This window comes from Chionomys nivalis, chromosome 14 (assembly GCF_950005125.1).
Source record: "Chionomys nivalis chromosome 14, mChiNiv1.1, whole genome shotgun sequence".
Classification (NCBI taxonomy): Eukaryota; Metazoa; Chordata; class Mammalia; order Rodentia; family Cricetidae; genus Chionomys; species Chionomys nivalis.
Window position 1 is genome coordinate 45,406,191 of NC_080099.1, and position 16,969 is coordinate 45,423,159.

General features: G+C 45.6%; 2 protein-coding genes across 2 annotated transcripts; both read right to left on the minus strand.

The window, feature by feature from the left end:
- Positions 1-1,689: 1,689 nt before the first annotated feature.
- Zmat2 (zinc finger matrin-type 2) lies at positions 1,690-7,172 on the minus strand. The gene is made up of 6 exons (XM_057788757.1): positions 7,106-7,172; positions 6,690-6,783; positions 5,482-5,605; positions 4,273-4,346; positions 3,726-3,871; positions 1,690-2,691 (listed from the first exon to the last, which is right to left on the minus strand). The coding sequence occupies exons 1-6, from the start codon at positions 7,121-7,123 to the stop codon at positions 2,548-2,550; spliced, it is 600 nt and encodes a 199-aa protein (XP_057644740.1). The 5' UTR covers positions 7,124-7,172; the 3' UTR covers positions 1,690-2,547.
- A 784-nt stretch (positions 7,173-7,956) lies between these two features.
- On the minus strand, positions 7,957-16,963 carry Hars2 (histidyl-tRNA synthetase 2, mitochondrial). Its single transcript, XM_057789193.1, has 13 exons — positions 16,694-16,963; positions 14,750-14,824; positions 14,404-14,523; positions 14,190-14,285; positions 13,081-13,206; positions 12,704-12,811; positions 12,474-12,572; positions 11,906-11,999; positions 11,346-11,473; positions 11,018-11,260; positions 10,416-10,532; positions 10,055-10,201; positions 7,957-9,280 (listed from the first exon to the last, which is right to left on the minus strand). The coding sequence occupies exons 1-13, from the start codon at positions 16,799-16,801 to the stop codon at positions 9,221-9,223; spliced, it is 1,521 nt and encodes a 506-aa protein (XP_057645176.1). The 5' UTR covers positions 16,802-16,963; the 3' UTR covers positions 7,957-9,220.
- Between the last annotated feature and the right edge of the window lie 6 nt (positions 16,964-16,969).

The window sequence follows — 16,969 nt, forward strand, 5'->3', positions numbered from 1 at the left end:
TGGAAGAGCAGGCAATGCTCTTAACCGCTGAGCCATCTCTCCAGCCCCCTGTTCTGTGTTCTAAATTCCCACCCCACCCTCTTTCCAGCCTCCAAGCTCCCATCTGTTTTGCGTTGTTTTTTTTTTTTTTTTTTTTTTCAAGACAGGGTTACTCTGTGTAGCCCTGTCTGTCCTGGACCTCACTCTGTAGACCAGGTTGGCTTCGAACTGAGATGCCTCTGCCTCCCCAATGCTGGGATTAAAGGCGTGAGCCACCATCGACCGCCCCAAGCTCCCATCTTAACACCACCCCCATAGAACCTAGCCATGTCATTTACCTGTCCCAAGTTTACAAAACCTGAAACACATAGTTATAATGGAAATGACAGAGGTGATCTCACCACAGTAGAGAAAAAACACTCATTGTTCAGTTGCAGAGGTGATTTCCCAAGGTTAGAATCTCTTCTTACTGAAACCTTATCAGTCTTGGGGGGGGGGAGGATCACTCAACCATGTTACTCTTTCTAGGACAGATAGATAGTGTAAGCAATCCTGCCTACGAATGCAAATGTGAACTTACCTGCAATCGGCCTACCAACTCTAAGATTTCTTTGATATAAAGTCTTGCTATCCAAACCAGACTGGCCATGGTTTTATAGCAATCCTGCTTCTGTTTCCCAAGTGCTGGGGTTACAGGTGTGCATCACCATGCTCAACACTGTGAATTCCTGAGTCAGGAAGTGAGCCCACATGGAAGCACATGTTTATACAACAGCTCCAATGGCCAAATTCCATGTGGGAACTCATTCATCAAAAGGCAGACCTATCAGTACCGAAATCTTACACACAAACCCAAAGGGCAGGGTCCAGGGCTTTGTGACCCAGTGTGTCAGATGCCACCTAAAGGTGAGGAACTACATGGATCAGAGAAAGAGTCATATTGTGGCAGTCTCATTAACTCAAATGGACCCCTTTATTGAGAGCATAGAGCCAGCCAAAGGAGTTTCATCTGTTTACATGACTTGTATGACTGTCCCCTCTGCCCTCATCCCCGTCTCATCCTTGAATACCTTACACAAGGCACACTACGTGATCCAGGAGTTCTCAGTGTTGGGGGGGGGGGGGTTGACCACTCTATGTCATGCAGTTCACAGGTTATACCACAGTGGGGAAGTTTCTTAGTCATTTTCAATGGGGGAGCCATTTACCCATTCTCAGGTAACAAAGGTATTTTTAGTTGTCACAAGTGGATGCAAGTGCTACTGACATCTACTAAGTGAAGGCCAGGGATGCTGCTCAACATCCTACGGTGCACAGAACAACCCCTTCAAACATAGCTGGCCAGTTAATCCCAGCACCGAAGAGGCTGAGACAGCTGGATCTGAGTTCAAAGCCAACCAAGTGAGACCCTGTCTCAAAAATACTAAAGAAAAACTTCAAAGGCTTACCTAGCTCATTATCAACTGTACCAACCCTGAGCTCTTCTGGTAAGATCAGAGGATGCTAAATTTACAGGAGGCTAAACTGTTGCTCAGACTCACAAGGGCACAGATTCTATTAGCAGAGAGGGAAAACTCACACTGAGGAAACCTATACTGGGGGAGGGGGGGTTTCAAATCAGAAGGGGAAGGCTCTATGTGGAAACCCTTACTGTAGAAACTTCCGGGACAGGGGACGATACGAAAAGGTTCCCAACAAATGTGAAACAGGCCCAGTCAGTGCTATTTATTGTAATGTTGAAGAGTGTCTGAGAACCAGGGTCTCCCAGAGTTTGTCTGTTTGGTTTAAGGGTTCTTTTGTCTTGTTGGTTTCATTCTTTTTTGCATCAAATAGGTTCTTCCAAGAACCTGTTCCCGAGGAAGACAAAAACAGAAATCCTCAGTGAAGTGAAACAGAAGAAACAAGGTTAAAAACTCACCAGACACAAGCCACACCACTCATCCCATTTAATTTCCTGTTACATGCACCGAGGAAACCAAAAACATTAGGTCCCAGGGCAGGAATGCCCTGAGATTCTAGCTCAGGCCCCTCTTTGTGATAAATCATGCACACATACCCACACACACATTGACCCAGGCAGAAGTCACATGCATGCACAGGTGGCTGGAGAACTGCTGGGCGGGACGGGAGGAAGAGCTGGGCAAGCATACGCCAGCACCTGTGTACTGGAGACTTCTGGTGCAGGCTGAACAAGAGTAAAGATCAGAACAAAATCAGAACACAGGGAAAAGGAGGATAGATGAAGAGATGAAGAGGGTAAGATGCAGGGGAACTGGGGGAAAGCAGCCTCAAAGAGGGAGGTCTTTCTTTATTGGGAACAAGGATGGGCAGAGGATCTGTGACTCCAATAATATACCGAGGCTGACAGAATCTGCCACAGCTTCCCCTCTACATCCTGTGCCCTCTCCCGATGCAGAGGGAAACCACAAACACCCACCCTCTAGCCCTGCCCATTAACACTCGTAAGGACTTTCTCCAGTACCCAAAAAGAAATGACACCCCACCCCACCTCAACACACACTCAAAGTTAGGTCCAGCACAGGCCAAAGTTAGGCCAAAGAGAACGCCTCAGTAACTCTTCTTGGTGGAGCCAAAGCCAGAGAAGCCCATCACAGCGGCCATCTCATCATCCTCCTCAAACGTCAAGTCCTCCTCGGCCCTCCTTTTCTTCTCCTTCTGCTTCTCTTTCTTGTATGCTTTAGCCTTTTCCTCCTAAAGGCCAAAAAAGAGAAAATTACAGAATTAGTTCGCTCCAGAGATGATATTGTTGCAAGAGATACATGAGCTTCAAGATTCTTTTCCATCTTTCAGCATGACCAACAGCCACAGTAAAGGTTAAAAAGTCAGGGATAAAACCCTTGTCCAGTACGCATGAGACCCTGAGACTGATGCCTAGGACGGCAGTGGAGGAAGATTGTTTTTTTGTTTGTTTGTTTGTTTTGTTTTTTTGTTTTTCGAGACAGGGTTTCTCTGTGGCTTTGGAGCCTGTCCTGGAACTAGCTCTGTAGACCAGGCTGGTCTCGAACTCACAGAGATCCGCCTGCCTCTGCCTCCCGAGTGCTGGGATTAAAGGCGTGCGCCACCATCGCCCGGCATGGAGGAAGATTGTAAGAAAAGATTTTAAGGGATAAGAAGAGATTCATTAAGTCTCTGGAGTTCTTAATTATACACCCTAGTTCATCTCTAGTTCATCCAGACAACATCCTGGGGCATGCAGGATATGCTAATATCTGCTCTCAGTTCAGTGTAAATATCATCCTAATATCTCCCGTGCAGAAAATGAGGTACACTGAAGCTATTTAACTTTCCCCAAATTCATGCAAATACATGGAAGAAAAAGGATTCTGACCCTATAGCCTGGATCCATAGACCAACTAGGGACTAGTTATATTTAGTTACTCCCTCCTATAGTCTCAAAGGGAGTAAACAGTGTGGGGAAGCTACACGTGCATGCAAGTATGATAGCAGTCGGAAGTTCTGAACTTTCTTCATTTTGCTATGAACCTAAAATGAAACTAAAACAAACCTGTCTAAAAAACAAAGCAAATGAAAAATTAACTCCCAAGTGATCTGGTCTAAAGAGCCAAAGAGAAGTGGATAGGTTTTGAGCCATTTCTCATGAATCTCAAACAAGGACACCCTAGTACACAGAAATCCAAGAACAAAACTGGAGATCAGGAAGACGGACACCCCCAATTCACAAGGTAAAATGTCAAAGGTGGGGAGCAGGGTCAGGAGAGTCTCACCTCTTCTCTGAGTTCCTTCATTCTTTCCTCAAAATCATAGTCCTTCTGCTTCTCTTCCATCTTCTTCTTGTTGACCTCAAAACGTTTCTTTACCTGATCCAGAGTGGAGCGTTCCACACGCATAGACATACCCAAGTTTCGCTGATCTGGGTGAGGTGAACAGTGAAGGCAACCATAACTTTAACAGTCTCAGCCCCTCAAAAAGTCTGGCCCTTGCTTTTTTTTTTTTCTTTTTGAAAAAAACCTTTTCATAATAAAATACAAAAATAACTATGGCTAAAAGCAGCTCTGGGTCTCACCTGCTCTCAGCAGTGGCAGCCCCAGATAATTAGCAGGTAGCTTTCAACTGCATTTACTAATCAGATTATCAACCAGGTCAGCTAACCTCCTCCTCTGGCCTCTGTGCTTCTGCACAGGAGTCACATACTCAGCAATACACATTTATAAATAAACACACACACACACACACACACACCGAGAAAACCACCCTACCACACTTCCCCTCGACTAGTCCTAGCTCCGGTCCTGAACTACCTCCATGTCTTACGTTTCTTTCCATTAATGTGATCCAGGAAGTTGATGGAGTCTTTCACCACGCAGTCACAGACGTTGCAGTAGTAGCTGACAAACAGGAAGAAACAGCACATGGGTCAATCTGGTTTTCAAGGATCTTACTGTTTTCAGGGAAGAAACTCAAATTTTTGGGAAACTTATATGAAATCTGTTTCATTAATGGAGACATTAACTGGTCTAAGACCAAGCTGGCCTCAGACATGCAGAGCTTGTCCTGCCCTTCGTAAATGCTAGAATTACAGATGTGTATTTTCATAAAGCCTTAGAAGATAGTCTCCACCCTCCAAGGCAGCCTGACTCTCGTTGTTTTCCCTTCCTTTGTAGCTTCCTCCCAATCTGTGCCAAAATGTTCTGTGTGATAGTCAGAACATGCAAAAGCAGTGGTTTATCACTTCCAAGATTAGATTACCATACAGTGGCTTCTGCGTGAGTGAGGATGACCTGGTTTGGGGAAATTCATCTCTTTATGTTTTATTGTGAACAACTTTACAAATAGGCCCACAGGGTGAACTTCAGCCTCCAAACCATAGGCATCTGAGAGCCTGGAAGAAGATCTTCTAACTTGATTTAAGCTCCAGTGAATGCAAGCAAACTTAGTCAATTCCATGACTGCAGATTCATTGGAGACCCTGATCCAGAACCTCCTAGGAAACTAACTACCCCTCAATTCTGTGCCCATGAAACTATGAGCTACTATTATTACTTTATGATCCTAGAGGTTTAACTTACTAATTTATACAGCAAAGGCATCAAAACAGTGGGCTTACTAAATAATCTACAGAAATGTGGCTAACTGCTATATATCTGTATGAGTCTCCGGATAAACTCTAACTAGACAGAATTGAAGGAATGGTGGCAAAGGGGTGACCAGCTCTGTGGAACTCCTCTACAGGTCACAGAACTGGTGTATAGTAACTACAGCTAACACTCCACCTAAAACACCCCAGTGCCTTCATAACAGACCATATAACCCCTTTGAGGGTACTACAGATGAGAAGCAGCTCACAGAACAAGCTCCCCTGGAAATAGGGCTGAGTTGACTTCAAATTTCAGGAGGGGGCAAAGAAAAACAAAGAATCGAGTTATGGTCAATAAGGTCGCCATCCCTGACCTGAGACTTTCCTCAACATGAATAGTTTATTAGACCAGCCTTGGTATTAGAAAAGGACAAAAAGCTACTCACCCTCCCATTTCAGACTGTGGGGTCGTCTTGGTAATGACGATCGTCTTCCCAAGCTTGGACTCCAAGTCCACCTTATAATCCCTGTGCCGAAGAAGCTCCCGCTTGACGGGTTGCACTGGTTTTCCTGAAACAGAACGACAAAGTGGGTCCCTTCAGTATTTACTAGAATCTCTCTCTCTCTCTCTCTGTGTGTGTGTGTGTGTGTGTTTTAAGACAGGGCTTCTCTGTGTAGCCCTTGCTATACTGAACTCACTTTGTCAACCAGGTTGGCCTCAAACTCAGCGATCCACCTGCCCCTGCCTCCTGAGTACAGGGATTAACAGTGAGTATTACAGTGCCTTGGCCAAAAAGAAAAAGAAATACATGAACCCCAAAATGAAGATGACTACTCTTGTTGTTTTTTTGTTTTGTTTTGTTTTTGATTCCTCAACGAAGGGACACAATAGATAGTTTATACAGCAGTTAAGAGGCCAGAAAAAACTCTAATTGGTCTGGAACTCACTATGTGGACCAAGCTGACCTCGGATTTGATGGTAATCCCAACTCTCAAGAGCTTTTCTCCACTTTAAAGCTAGCACACTTAACAGAGCTTCCTAGTCTAGCTGAACTGAGGAGTTCTGAAGTTTTGTTCGAAGTAAACCTTAAACCTCTCAGAAGAGGGGAACTCACACTCCATAACACAATGTCCAATGTTTTCGTGCGTGTGATGGCTAACACTGGTTGTCAACTTGACTACATCTGGAGTCACTGAAACCCAAGCAGCTGAGCACACTTGTTTGCAGTTTATTTTTATTTTTATTTTTGGGGGGGGGGGGGATGAGCTGGATCATTTAAGATGGGAAAACCCAGCTGGGTGGTGGTGACGCACGCCTTTAATCCCAGCACTCGGGAGGCAGAGGCAGGCGGATCTCTGTGAGTTCGAGGCCAGTCTGGTCTACAAAAGCTAGTTCTAGGACAGGCTCCAAAGCTACAGAGAAACCCTGTCTCGAAAAACAAAGACAAAACAAAAAAGATGGGAAAACCCACCCTGAATATGGGCCACACCAGGGGGCAGCTCATGTAAAAGGAGAGAGGAAAGCTTTGGTTTTTTCGCTTGCTTGTCGTCACATGCTAACTGCAAGCTATCTATCCTGTTGCCGGGGCATTCCTTCTCGAGCCACTGCATCAACTCTACCATCCCCTTAGCCCTTCGTGAAGAGAGCACCCACCATCCTTCTTTTCTCTCTCTTCTGTGAGTCTCTTCTCCGCGAGCTTCTCATATTCATCTTTGTCCCACTTTCGGCGAAAGTCCAAGTTTTTTGTCTGTAGGGGGAAAAAGTGCTCAAGATCCGTCGTTGTGCCTGTTCCCCTGAAGAAACTAAGGGAACCGCCTAACTGCCACCAAGGCGGCCCCAGGACCTTTCAAAAGAGAAGTCTCTCTGGGGTCTGGGGCACTCGGGACCCCAACCCGAGAGACTTCCGAGATTCCACGGTCCCTGCGCCAAGGCCTTACGGGGGAGTCCTCGAACCTGGACCCTGAGATCGCGAAGAGGTGTCAGGAAAACAGCCAAGTCTCACAGCTTGTCTCTATTTAGCTCCGAAAAACCACCCCGGACCCCTCAAACCTCCTCACACCAACACCTACCCCGCTGCCCGACGCCATCTTCACAGCGAAGTGAATGGAAAGCCGTAAAATGCCGTAAAGCGCGCCCGGGAGCCATAAGGCAAGATCACGCTCCAATAAGATTCGAGCCTCGCGTTCTAACTGCGTTAAGGACTGGAGCGATTCTAAGGCTATCCTGTTAGCCCCGCCCTCTGTTCCAAGGAGACGGCGCAGGCGCAAAGGGAGCATGAAGCAACACGGAAGTAAGGGCACTGGCCAACGTTTTTCTCTCCGGCTTTCAAAACAAGCCCTGGAAGAGTAAGAGCTCAGCTCTTCCTTGTATTTTACAAAGACTCAGAGGTTCGGAAACAGTACCCCATGAGCGAATCAACTTTACCTGCATCTCATCTCAGCTTTTTTTTTTTTTTTTTTTTTTAAGACAGGTTCTCAGGTAGCCCAGACTGGACTGGGTTTACAGGCATGAGCCACCATGCCCCGTTCATGTGGTGCTGGAGCTTGAACCCAGGGCTTCGTTCATGCGATCAGGCATTCTACCAATTGGACTCTGCCTAGTAAACCTTATTTTAAAAGCTAACACACTATCAGTGGTCTGGATGTCCTATTCACCAGCATGTACTATGAGTGTGGCTCTAAATTATGTACAAAAGACAAGCAATTTTACGTTTGGGTTCTTTTCCCCTGAAACAAAGATACTATTCTTTGGTTAAAATTATTTTCATGTCTGGAGAACATTTAAACTCATTCAATTTATGAAGTACAATTTAATCTTGACACTTTCATCAGCCAGCACCCCCAGAATAAAGCAGTCAGCACTCTTGACAAGTTTGTAGTGTTTGAGACAGTCTCACGTACCCCAGGCCATGATGCAGAGAGGATGGTTTTAATCTCCTGAACCTCCTGCCTCCACTTTCCAAGCGCTAGGGTTATAGGCATGGTATGTTTTAAGACAAGATCTATTGGGCCTGGCTAATCTGAAACTCTTTGTATTTTCCTCAGTGTATTAACTGGAGTCACAAGAACTCTGCCCATCTGGATTCCCAATAAAGAAAACCTCCCTCTTTGAGGCCACTTTCCCTCTTCATCTATCCAACCTCTTGTCTGAGCATCCTCCCTTTTTCTGTGTTCTGCTTGTTTTAATCTTTACTCTTGTTCAGTTAACCTCGAACTCAAGAGATTCTGCTGCCTCTGCCCCACCACTCCACTGCTGGGATTAAACATGTGCACATCGGGCAGAAGTTGTTGCTGTTGATGTTGTTTTGCAAAGGGGTCTCATGTAAACCCAAGGCTGAATTTTTATCTATTTATTCATATTTTTTTGTTTTATTTTTATTTTTTGTTTTTTGAGACAGGGTTTCTCTGTGTTGCTCTGAAGCCTGTCCTGGAACTAGCTCTTGTAGACCAGGCTGGCCTCGAACTCACAGAGATCCGCCTGCCTCTGCCTCCCGAGTGCTGGGATTAAAGGCGTGCGCCACCACGGCCTGGCCCCAAAGCCAGCGTTGAGCTTCTCATCCTCCTACTTTCACCTCAAAGGGAATGGTGTCCACAATCTCCAAAGATCAGATCAGATCGCTAACTTATCATCCATTAAACTCAATGTCCAAAATAATTAAAAAGCCCCACCCTTCTACTGTTAACTGGAAGAAGCAGATGCACTCCTGGTCCTTGAGACATCATCTCTGTTCACTGTCCTTTCTTACTGTCTTTTTAATACTCCACAGACAGACCATAGTCTAATGTAGACAATTTCTCCAAAATCTTGTTCCCAAGATACAATACAGTAAAGTGAAGTATATATTTAGCTTCTCATTTCAATGGTCCAGAGTCTTGGCCTAAGGCAACTCTTCCAGAGCCTCGTTCACAGTAACCATCTTAACATCTCTTGACAGAATTCAAAGGCATTTCAGCTCTGCCTTTGCAGCTGGAGTGTGCTTCTTCTGCATGCCAGCCATGTTCACTCAAGCAGAGTAGCTGCTGATTCATGAGTCCTCAGGGCCGCCTACTTCTGTATCCAGGACAGATGGAGGCATAAGGCAACTGTACAGCAGCCATGCTGACCAGCTGTTGTAAAGTCCACCAGAACTCAGTCCTAGATGAAAACTTTTCTTCTAAGGGCAGCAGACAGAAATCAGGCAACAATCAAGACTCAGACAGTCGCTTTTGAATTTCAGCCACAAGACTTTCTCGATTAATGGTCACCTAAAACATAAGAGAATCCTTGTGTGATAAAATAGAAAATGATACTTAGCCAGTTTTTCCAAATTTACTTCATTCTGAATTCTCTCTCTCTCATCTGCATGTATGCCTTCTCGCCAGAAGAGGGCACCAGATCTCATTATAATGGTTGTGAGCCACCATGTGGTTACTGGGAATTGAACTCAAAACCTCTGAAGAGCAGCCAGCAACCAATGCTCTTAGACTCTAAGCTATTTCTCCAGCCCCCTGAATCTATTCCCACTATTTACACCTGGGACCCATATGATGGAAGGAGAGAAGGGACTCCTGCAAGATGAAATACACATATATGCATGAGATATATGTGCACAAACACAAACACACACAGACAGACAGACAGACACACACACATAATTTAAAAGAAAAAGTTTTACATGTATTTCCTCAGAGACCGCATCTCTGAAAAGAATCTGGAATCAGTTGGGTGATGGTGGGATACACCTTTAGTCCCAGGAGGCAGGGGCAACTAGATCTCCAAGTTCAAGACCAGCCTGGTTGGTCTACAGAGCAAGTTCCAGGACAATTAGAGCTACACAGAGAAACCCAGTCTAAAAAAAAAAAGGAATCTGGGACCTAGGCATGACAATATATGCCTGTAGCCACAGCACTTGAGAGGTTGTAGCATGAAGATCAAGAGTTCAAGGACCATTCTGAGCTAAAAAGTGCAACCCTGTCTTTAAAAGGGTGGGAGTGGGGTGCAGCATTTGGAACTCAGTATTTCCGCAAGGTCCCACTCACTTCTTCTCTGCTGGCCACTGAACGGAGCTTGAGGACACCTTCCTTCTGTTCTTGCTCACCAATGATGACCATCAGAGGAATATCTGTTTTCTCACAATAATGCAGCTGGGTTAATAGTTTAGGGTTGTTTTTATAGAGTATCTCTGCCTGAAAAGGATAAAAAGAAAGTAGGGGAGTTAACGTGGTTATAGTTATAGTACGTAAGTGCCCAAGAACATACATTTCCAAGGGAGCCAGAAATAAGTAGCTAGCCCTCTAGTGGTAAGCTAAAAATGTCCTGAGTACCACCGCAGGCATGAAATGAGCCATGATTATCATGTCCACATACACCCAGATCACTCTGATACCAGCGCTACCAAACCTTGATCCCAGCATCCCAAAGCTCTGCGATTAGCTTCAACCGTTCTCGAAGAAAGTTCTTCTGGGGTGTGGCCACAAACACTTGGGTCTCTGTGGTTCGAACCTTCTTACCAGAAGCCTAATAAAACAGAGAGAAGAAACTAAAACTACAGCCTAGGGCAGCTCTCACAACTGTAATCCCAGTACTCAGGTGTCTAGGGCAGGAAGACCCTAAGATCAAGGCCCACCTAGGCTCAGAAAGAAATCTTATTTCAGATAGTTCTTTTAAGGGGGTTGGGAGGAAAGGCTTGGAGAAATGGCTCAGAAGTTAGAGTGCTTGTTCTTTCAAAAGATCCAAGTTCAGTCCTCCACACTGACATGGTGGCTCACCCACAGCTCTGACCACCCACTTCTGACCTCCATTGGCACCAAGCACGCCCACACCTTCAGGCTAAACACTCATGCACATAAAAAGATAGAATCAATCTTTTAAAAAAGAACGATAGATATTTCCTTTGTACTATCAATTCCAAGAAGCAAAAAGAAAAAAAAAAAGGTACAAAATGCACCTCCAGAAACTAGTTCTTAGCTTTCAAGGTCACTTCAACTCTACCTAGGACCTACCTTCATCTTCTGCTCCACAAGGAAGAAGATTCTCTCTACTCCAATGCTCAACCCCACACAGGGCACGTTATGGCCCTTGGGATCAAACTGGGCTACCAGGCCATCATAGCGTCCACCAGCAGCCACACTGCCCACATTCAGAGCCTCCGTTGCAGCCTGACCCGGAGACGGTAGTAGTACTGCTTCATAGATCACTCCTGTATAATAGTCTAGGCCCCGGGCCAGACTTAAGTCAAAGGAGATCTGTAAGGGAAAAGCTACAGTCAGTCCCAGACCAGACTCTGAGAACCTAGGAGCTCAACAGAAGGTCAATTCCAGCTCTTCCTACCTTTTCGGCAATTCCAAAGAGAGTCAGGTATTCAAAGAGCAGCTTCAGGTCTGCCAAGCCCTGCAGGGCCAGCTGGCTTTGGGACAGATTGGGATCCTTGGACATTTCCTCTACCAGGGATATCCCCCCTGGGAAGAAAAGTCAGGTAAAGTCTGTGTTGTTTGCCCCAAGTGTGTTTGATCCAAATTTATCTAGGTGTTTGTTGTTGCTGTTTCAGTCTGAGTTTTTGTTTGTTTGATTTTGGATAGAGTCTCTCTACATAGCCCAGGCTATCCTAGAATTCATTATGTACACCAGGTTGGCCTCAAACTCATGGAGATCCACCTGCCCCTGCCTCCCAAGGGCTGGGACTAAAAACATGTGCCACCACAGCCAGCTTGAATTTATCTGCTCTAACCCACCTTCCTCATTTTCTTAAAACAAACAAACAAACAAACAAACAAGAAGACATAAAGCAGTTTCAATACATAAAAGGGAAACTTGATCCAGGCCAGACTCTGGAGCTGGACACATGTCACCCTCAGACTGTTGACCACGGCTCTGAAAGCACTAGTTCTTACCGTGACATTGGGCATACTCCCCAATCCGATCGGCCACCTCAGGAGCCAGGCCTTTCTTGACCACCATCTCATGTCTCACATCTTCCCAAGACATCTGCATTGAGATAAACAATTAGCTCAACCCAAGCTCCTCTTCACCTAACTGATGCAGGACATCTTGTTTTCATTTGGCATAGATATCTTGAGGAATTCACAGTAAATTCAGCAAAATCAGAGGCAATTTAAGAAGCCCAGCCACAATCCCCACTATATGGCATAACTCAGACTTAGTTTAAAAATGTCTCCTTAGGCCGGGCGGTGGTGGCGCACGCCTTTAATCCCAGCACTCGGGAGGCAGAGGCAGGCGGATCTCTGTGAGTTCGAGGCCAGCCTGGTCTACAAGAGCTAGTTCCAGGACAGGCTCCAAAGCTACAGAGAAACCTTGTCTCGAAAAACTAAAAAAAAAAAAAAAAAGTCTCCTTAATCCCCCCCCACACACACGGTCTCCTTACTCTTCCCTAATGGCATGGATTACCGGGCAGGGCAGAAACCCAGGCAGGGTCTGTTTAAAGCATGTTTTCTCTGTTACCTTGTCTAGTTTGTCCATTGAGGAGCAGATGGTACGGAACTTGCTCTCAGGAACACCACAGACAGCAAACATCCCATCTACAACCCGCCGGTCATTTACCTGTGAACTCAACAGAATTAACACAAGTGTCTTTGGGTTAATGGCCATCTCTAAAACGCTTGACTCTTAAAGACAATTTCACAGGCCCAATCCAAACTTTTCCTTCACTATGTCCAGCAGGCTGGCCTCACCTTAATGAGAAAGTCCCCCAGCTGCAATCCACTTAGGATTTCACACATGACCTTCAGACATTCTGCATCGGGGATCATAGGGTCGAACTGACCGGCAATGTCAAAATCCTACAAGAAAAAAAGAGGCAGAGCAGCACACGCCTTTAATGGCAGCACTCGGAAGGCAGAGGCAGATGGATCTCTCAGGGAGTTCAAGGCAGCCTGGTCAGTTCCAGGACAGTCAGAGATATATAGAAATCTCAAATATCTATCTCAACAAAACCAAAACCCAAAAACAAACCAAGCAAACCAAACAGAAGAAAAACAAACCTCCCACTGATCAGGTAATCCCCAACTTAACCATCACTAAACTACGAAGCCCCAGTCGGGTCCCTTACACACTGGCAGAACTCCCGGTAGCGGCCCTGGACTATGGTTGGGCTCTCTCGCCGCCACACCTTTCCAACTTGATATCGCTTCATCTTCTTCAGTTTATTCATGGCCAGATAGCGAGCAAAGGGGACCTTATGTAAGCAGGTTAAGGAAGAAAGACACTATGTTCCACATTTAGGCCCACCATCAGACAGGAGGGAGAACTGGGTTCCTAGAAACCATCCTTGTCTTCAAGCTGGTTTCCACTGTCTCCGAAACCTAGCAGAGTTGGTGTTGATGAAGGCATTTCACTTATGAAACTGAAAGCTGACCAGAAAAAAAGAGGCAGGGACGGCAAGGACCTCAGACGCTTAGGTCCGGTCCGTTTCCTCCCATCCAGATCATTACCCAACTAACTGAAAAGCCCTCAGGCTTCAGAACTGAATTTGCCTACAATCTAAAACTCGGTTTCTGAAAGCTCGGACAAAGACCACATGCACATTTCCAGGATTCTGTTTAGAGCTGTGCTTCTCAACCTTCCTAAGGCTGCGACCATTTAATACAGTTCCTTGTGTTGTGGTGACCCCCCAACCATAAAAATTATTTCACTGTTACTTTATAACCGTAGTTATTTTGCTACTCTTATCATAATGTAAATATCAGATATATGACCCCTGGGGGGTTGCAACCCACAAGTTGAGAAGCTCTGGCGTAGCACATGCAAGATGGTGCAGTAGGGGAAGGGATACACTGCACAAATCTGGCACCCTAAGTTCTGTCCCCAGAACTCCACAAAGCTGTCCTGTGATCTGCACATGTGTGTCCACATAAACACCATCCATACACACACACACACACAAATTAATTTTCTTTCACGTGCATGTTTATAAATAGCACTCCAGTGAAAGAATTTAGAATCTCTGGAGCCAGGGTCAATAATCTGTGTTTCTGCAAACTTCCTGGAAAGATTCTCCATATGCACGCAAGTTAAATAACGGGGCCTTCAGGTTAGGCTCTGATGACAGAATTGCCTCCTAGAAGAAACTGGAAATGAAAAGTCAAAATTCCTCTACTCCCTTCTGCCAGAGAGCCCTTAGGATTTGGAACGGGTCAGGTCCAGCACGCAGAAGGATACGGTAAGGTCATAGCGAAGAGACAACAACTCTCCACCTTGATCCTTCAAATCGTACATGAGGCCGAAATTGTCTTCATACTTCTCGGTGAGCATTTCCTGCGAGTGTCAGACAGAAGCCACAGCTCCGTGACTGACTACAGAACACAGATGAGAAGCCCTGAGGGCAACCGAGGGCAGGTAAACAATGGGGTTCCCGGCACCCTTCTGTCCTTACTGTGAGCTCGAATGCTGGTGTATCCAACCCCTTTGCCCCATGACGTTTAAAGCAGCTGATAATCTCATCAAGAATTTTCTCCCTCAAAACCATCTGTTGAGGATTTAAATCCCTGGTGCCCTGGAAAACAAAAGCAGTCAAAGCAAAAAAATCAAGACCATTTAAGACTAAAGGTTAAATTATACCCATAATCTAAGGTTTGAAACTAATTTGAGCCCCATCTAAATTTCAAGAATAAAACAACCCACCGATCCCCTGAAAGGACCTAGGTTAAAAGAGAGAAGTAAGGAGAGCTGGCGCGCCCTTCGTAACACCGATAGGCAGGGTGGGTAAAGGATGTTGTTACCTTTGGAACCTTGATGATAAAATTTGGTTTCTCTTGATGTGGTTTCAGTTGGGATGTTAACACTGCCTCTGCAACCTGGAAGAAAAAGATGTGCCTTTTCTGAACACTGGCCATAGCTGTGGACCATCAACCTGAGAAGACCCTTGATCCCGCACAAAAAGTTGCCTGAACACCACATTATCTACCCTCATCTCCTTCCACCCTCAATAATCCACGTGGAATTTCCAGTTACACCTGCAATACATAGTTCGATCGATCTTTATTACACAAACTTCTTCATTGTTTGGAGTTTTTAAATGTCTGAAAAAGTTGAAGCACCTGAGAATAATAAAAACACGGAACCCACAGCTGCCACCACTAAATGTCTACAAATAGGAATTAGAACTCAGTTCTTAACTGGACATGGTGGCACACACATGTAATCCCAGCACTTGGAAGACAGAAGCAGGAGGACCTCTGTGAGTCTGAGGCCAGCCTGGTCTACAGAGTGAGTTCCAGGACAGCTGGAGTTACACAGTGAGACCCTGTCTCAAACGAATAAACAAAAAGAACTCCAATTCTCAGATCTTACTCAAATAACAAAAAAGGTGGTGCATGCCTTTAATCCCAGCAGTGGGAGGCAGAGACAGGCGGATCAGTATGAGTTTAAATCAACCTGGTCTACACAGTGAGTGCCAGAACAGCCAAGAGTGCAGAGTGAGACCCTGTCTCAAAAACAAATAAAGTCATTGTCAGACCTGGAGTCAGGGTACATAAAGACAGAACCAACCCCCCAAAAAGAACAAACCTGGGCCAAGGAGATGGCTCAGTGGGAAGCCATCAAACCTGACCACCTGAGTTGGATCCCTGGGACCCACTCACAAGTTGAAGGAGAAAACCAATTCCCACAAGTTGTTCTCCTATATACTTACACTCACATACAATAAAACCTATGGACTGATAGGAACAATTTCCTGGTTGGGGAAAAAAATCCCAGACTAGTAAAATGCTGTGACTTAAAAAATGAATAAAAGACCTGAGCCTGTTGAGCATGATGGTACAAAGCACCTGCCTTCGGAGAGAGGTAACAACCGCTGACCGTGCTAGTGAAATGGCTCCTGGGTAATGGGGCTCGCCACTTATGGAGACCACCTAAGTTCAGCCCCCAGACCCCTCAGGTAAAGACAAGAACAGAATGAGCCATGGCACACCAACACCCCATACATATTAATAGATAAATGAACTTTAAAAAAAAAAAAAGAATCAGACTTGAAGCCCCCAAGGCTGTATTCCCTTCCAGAAATACAAATGGTGGTAATCTCCATACTTTGGAAAGTCCCCAAAGAGAAGTCTAAGTTCAAGACCACAATCCCTAATTCTAATTCCAGAATCCAACTATCTTTAAAAATGTTTCTCTGAGATTCATTTTAAGATAAATTCATTTGATGTGCATAAACTCAGTTCATTTATGGTTTGGAGACATTCTATATAGATCTGATTCAAATTCTAACATGCTCAAGAATTTCGAATGATTGAGAGTAAACCTCATTATAGTATTTAGTTGTTATGTAGCCCTATAAGTCATTTATCCCTGTGATATCCGCTTACTCAGCTGTAAAATAGAGATAAACCCTCAACATCTGAGATTGCTCCAATAATAAAATGACAAAAGCATCTGAAACTCTTAGTTCGGCGCAGGTACAAAGTGGCTAATCAATAAAAACCAACTTCAGGTTTGGAGAGATGGCTCTTTTAGAAGACCTGAGTTCCATCAGCACGGGCTCTGTGATCCGACGCCCACTTGCGGACACCAGGGGCGGACGCAGCAAGCAAATACTCATACACATAAAAAATAAACCCTTAAAAATTAAAACCTAATTTTAATAATACAACAGGCAACAAGTCTATGCTTTCAGGCCAGGAGGCCCCGCCGGGAGTCGGCGGAGTCGACTCAGGGTGGCTCACCTGGCTGTGACAGCCAACCGCCCGGGTGCACACAGCGCGGGGAGGTCGCAGGAGCTGGCGGAGCAGCGCAGCCCAGGCGCCACGCCGCAGGGGCCCCAGGTGGGACATCGTGCAGCAGGACGTCAGCTTCCCGGAGCAGGAGCCAAGGGTCTGGGAACGAGGCCAGCCCGACCTCAGAAAGGCGACAAGGAGTTGAAGAACCTAGCACGAGCCCCTGAAAGCACCCGAGGTCGGCGTTAGTCGCGGGTGGGACTGAACTCCGAGTATCTCACGCTC

Bases quoted from the DNA above. Each gene is read 5' to 3' on its own strand.
- Zmat2 (XM_057788757.1), bottom strand. The intron at 4,347-5,481 runs GTGAGTAGCTTT...CCTGTTTGTCAG, and splicing joins CCACAGTCTGAAATGGGAGG to CTACTACTGCAACGTCTGTG. The intron at 2,692-3,725 runs GTGAGACTCTCC...TTTGGCCTTTAG, and splicing joins TGAAGGAACTCAGAGAAGAG to GAGGAAAAGGCTAAAGCATA.
- Hars2 (XM_057789193.1), bottom strand. From the start codon at position 16,801: ATGTCCCACCTGGGGCCCCTGCGGCGTGGCGCCTGGGCTGCGCTGCTC. The intron at 12,812-13,080 runs GTAAGGGACCCG...TTTTTCTTGTAG, and splicing joins ACCGGGAGTTCTGCCAGTGT to GATTTTGACATTGCCGGTCA. The intron at 9,281-10,054 runs GTGAGTGGGACC...CTTATGTTTTAG, and splicing joins CAGTGGCCAGCAGAGAAGAA to GTGACCATTAATCGAGAAAG.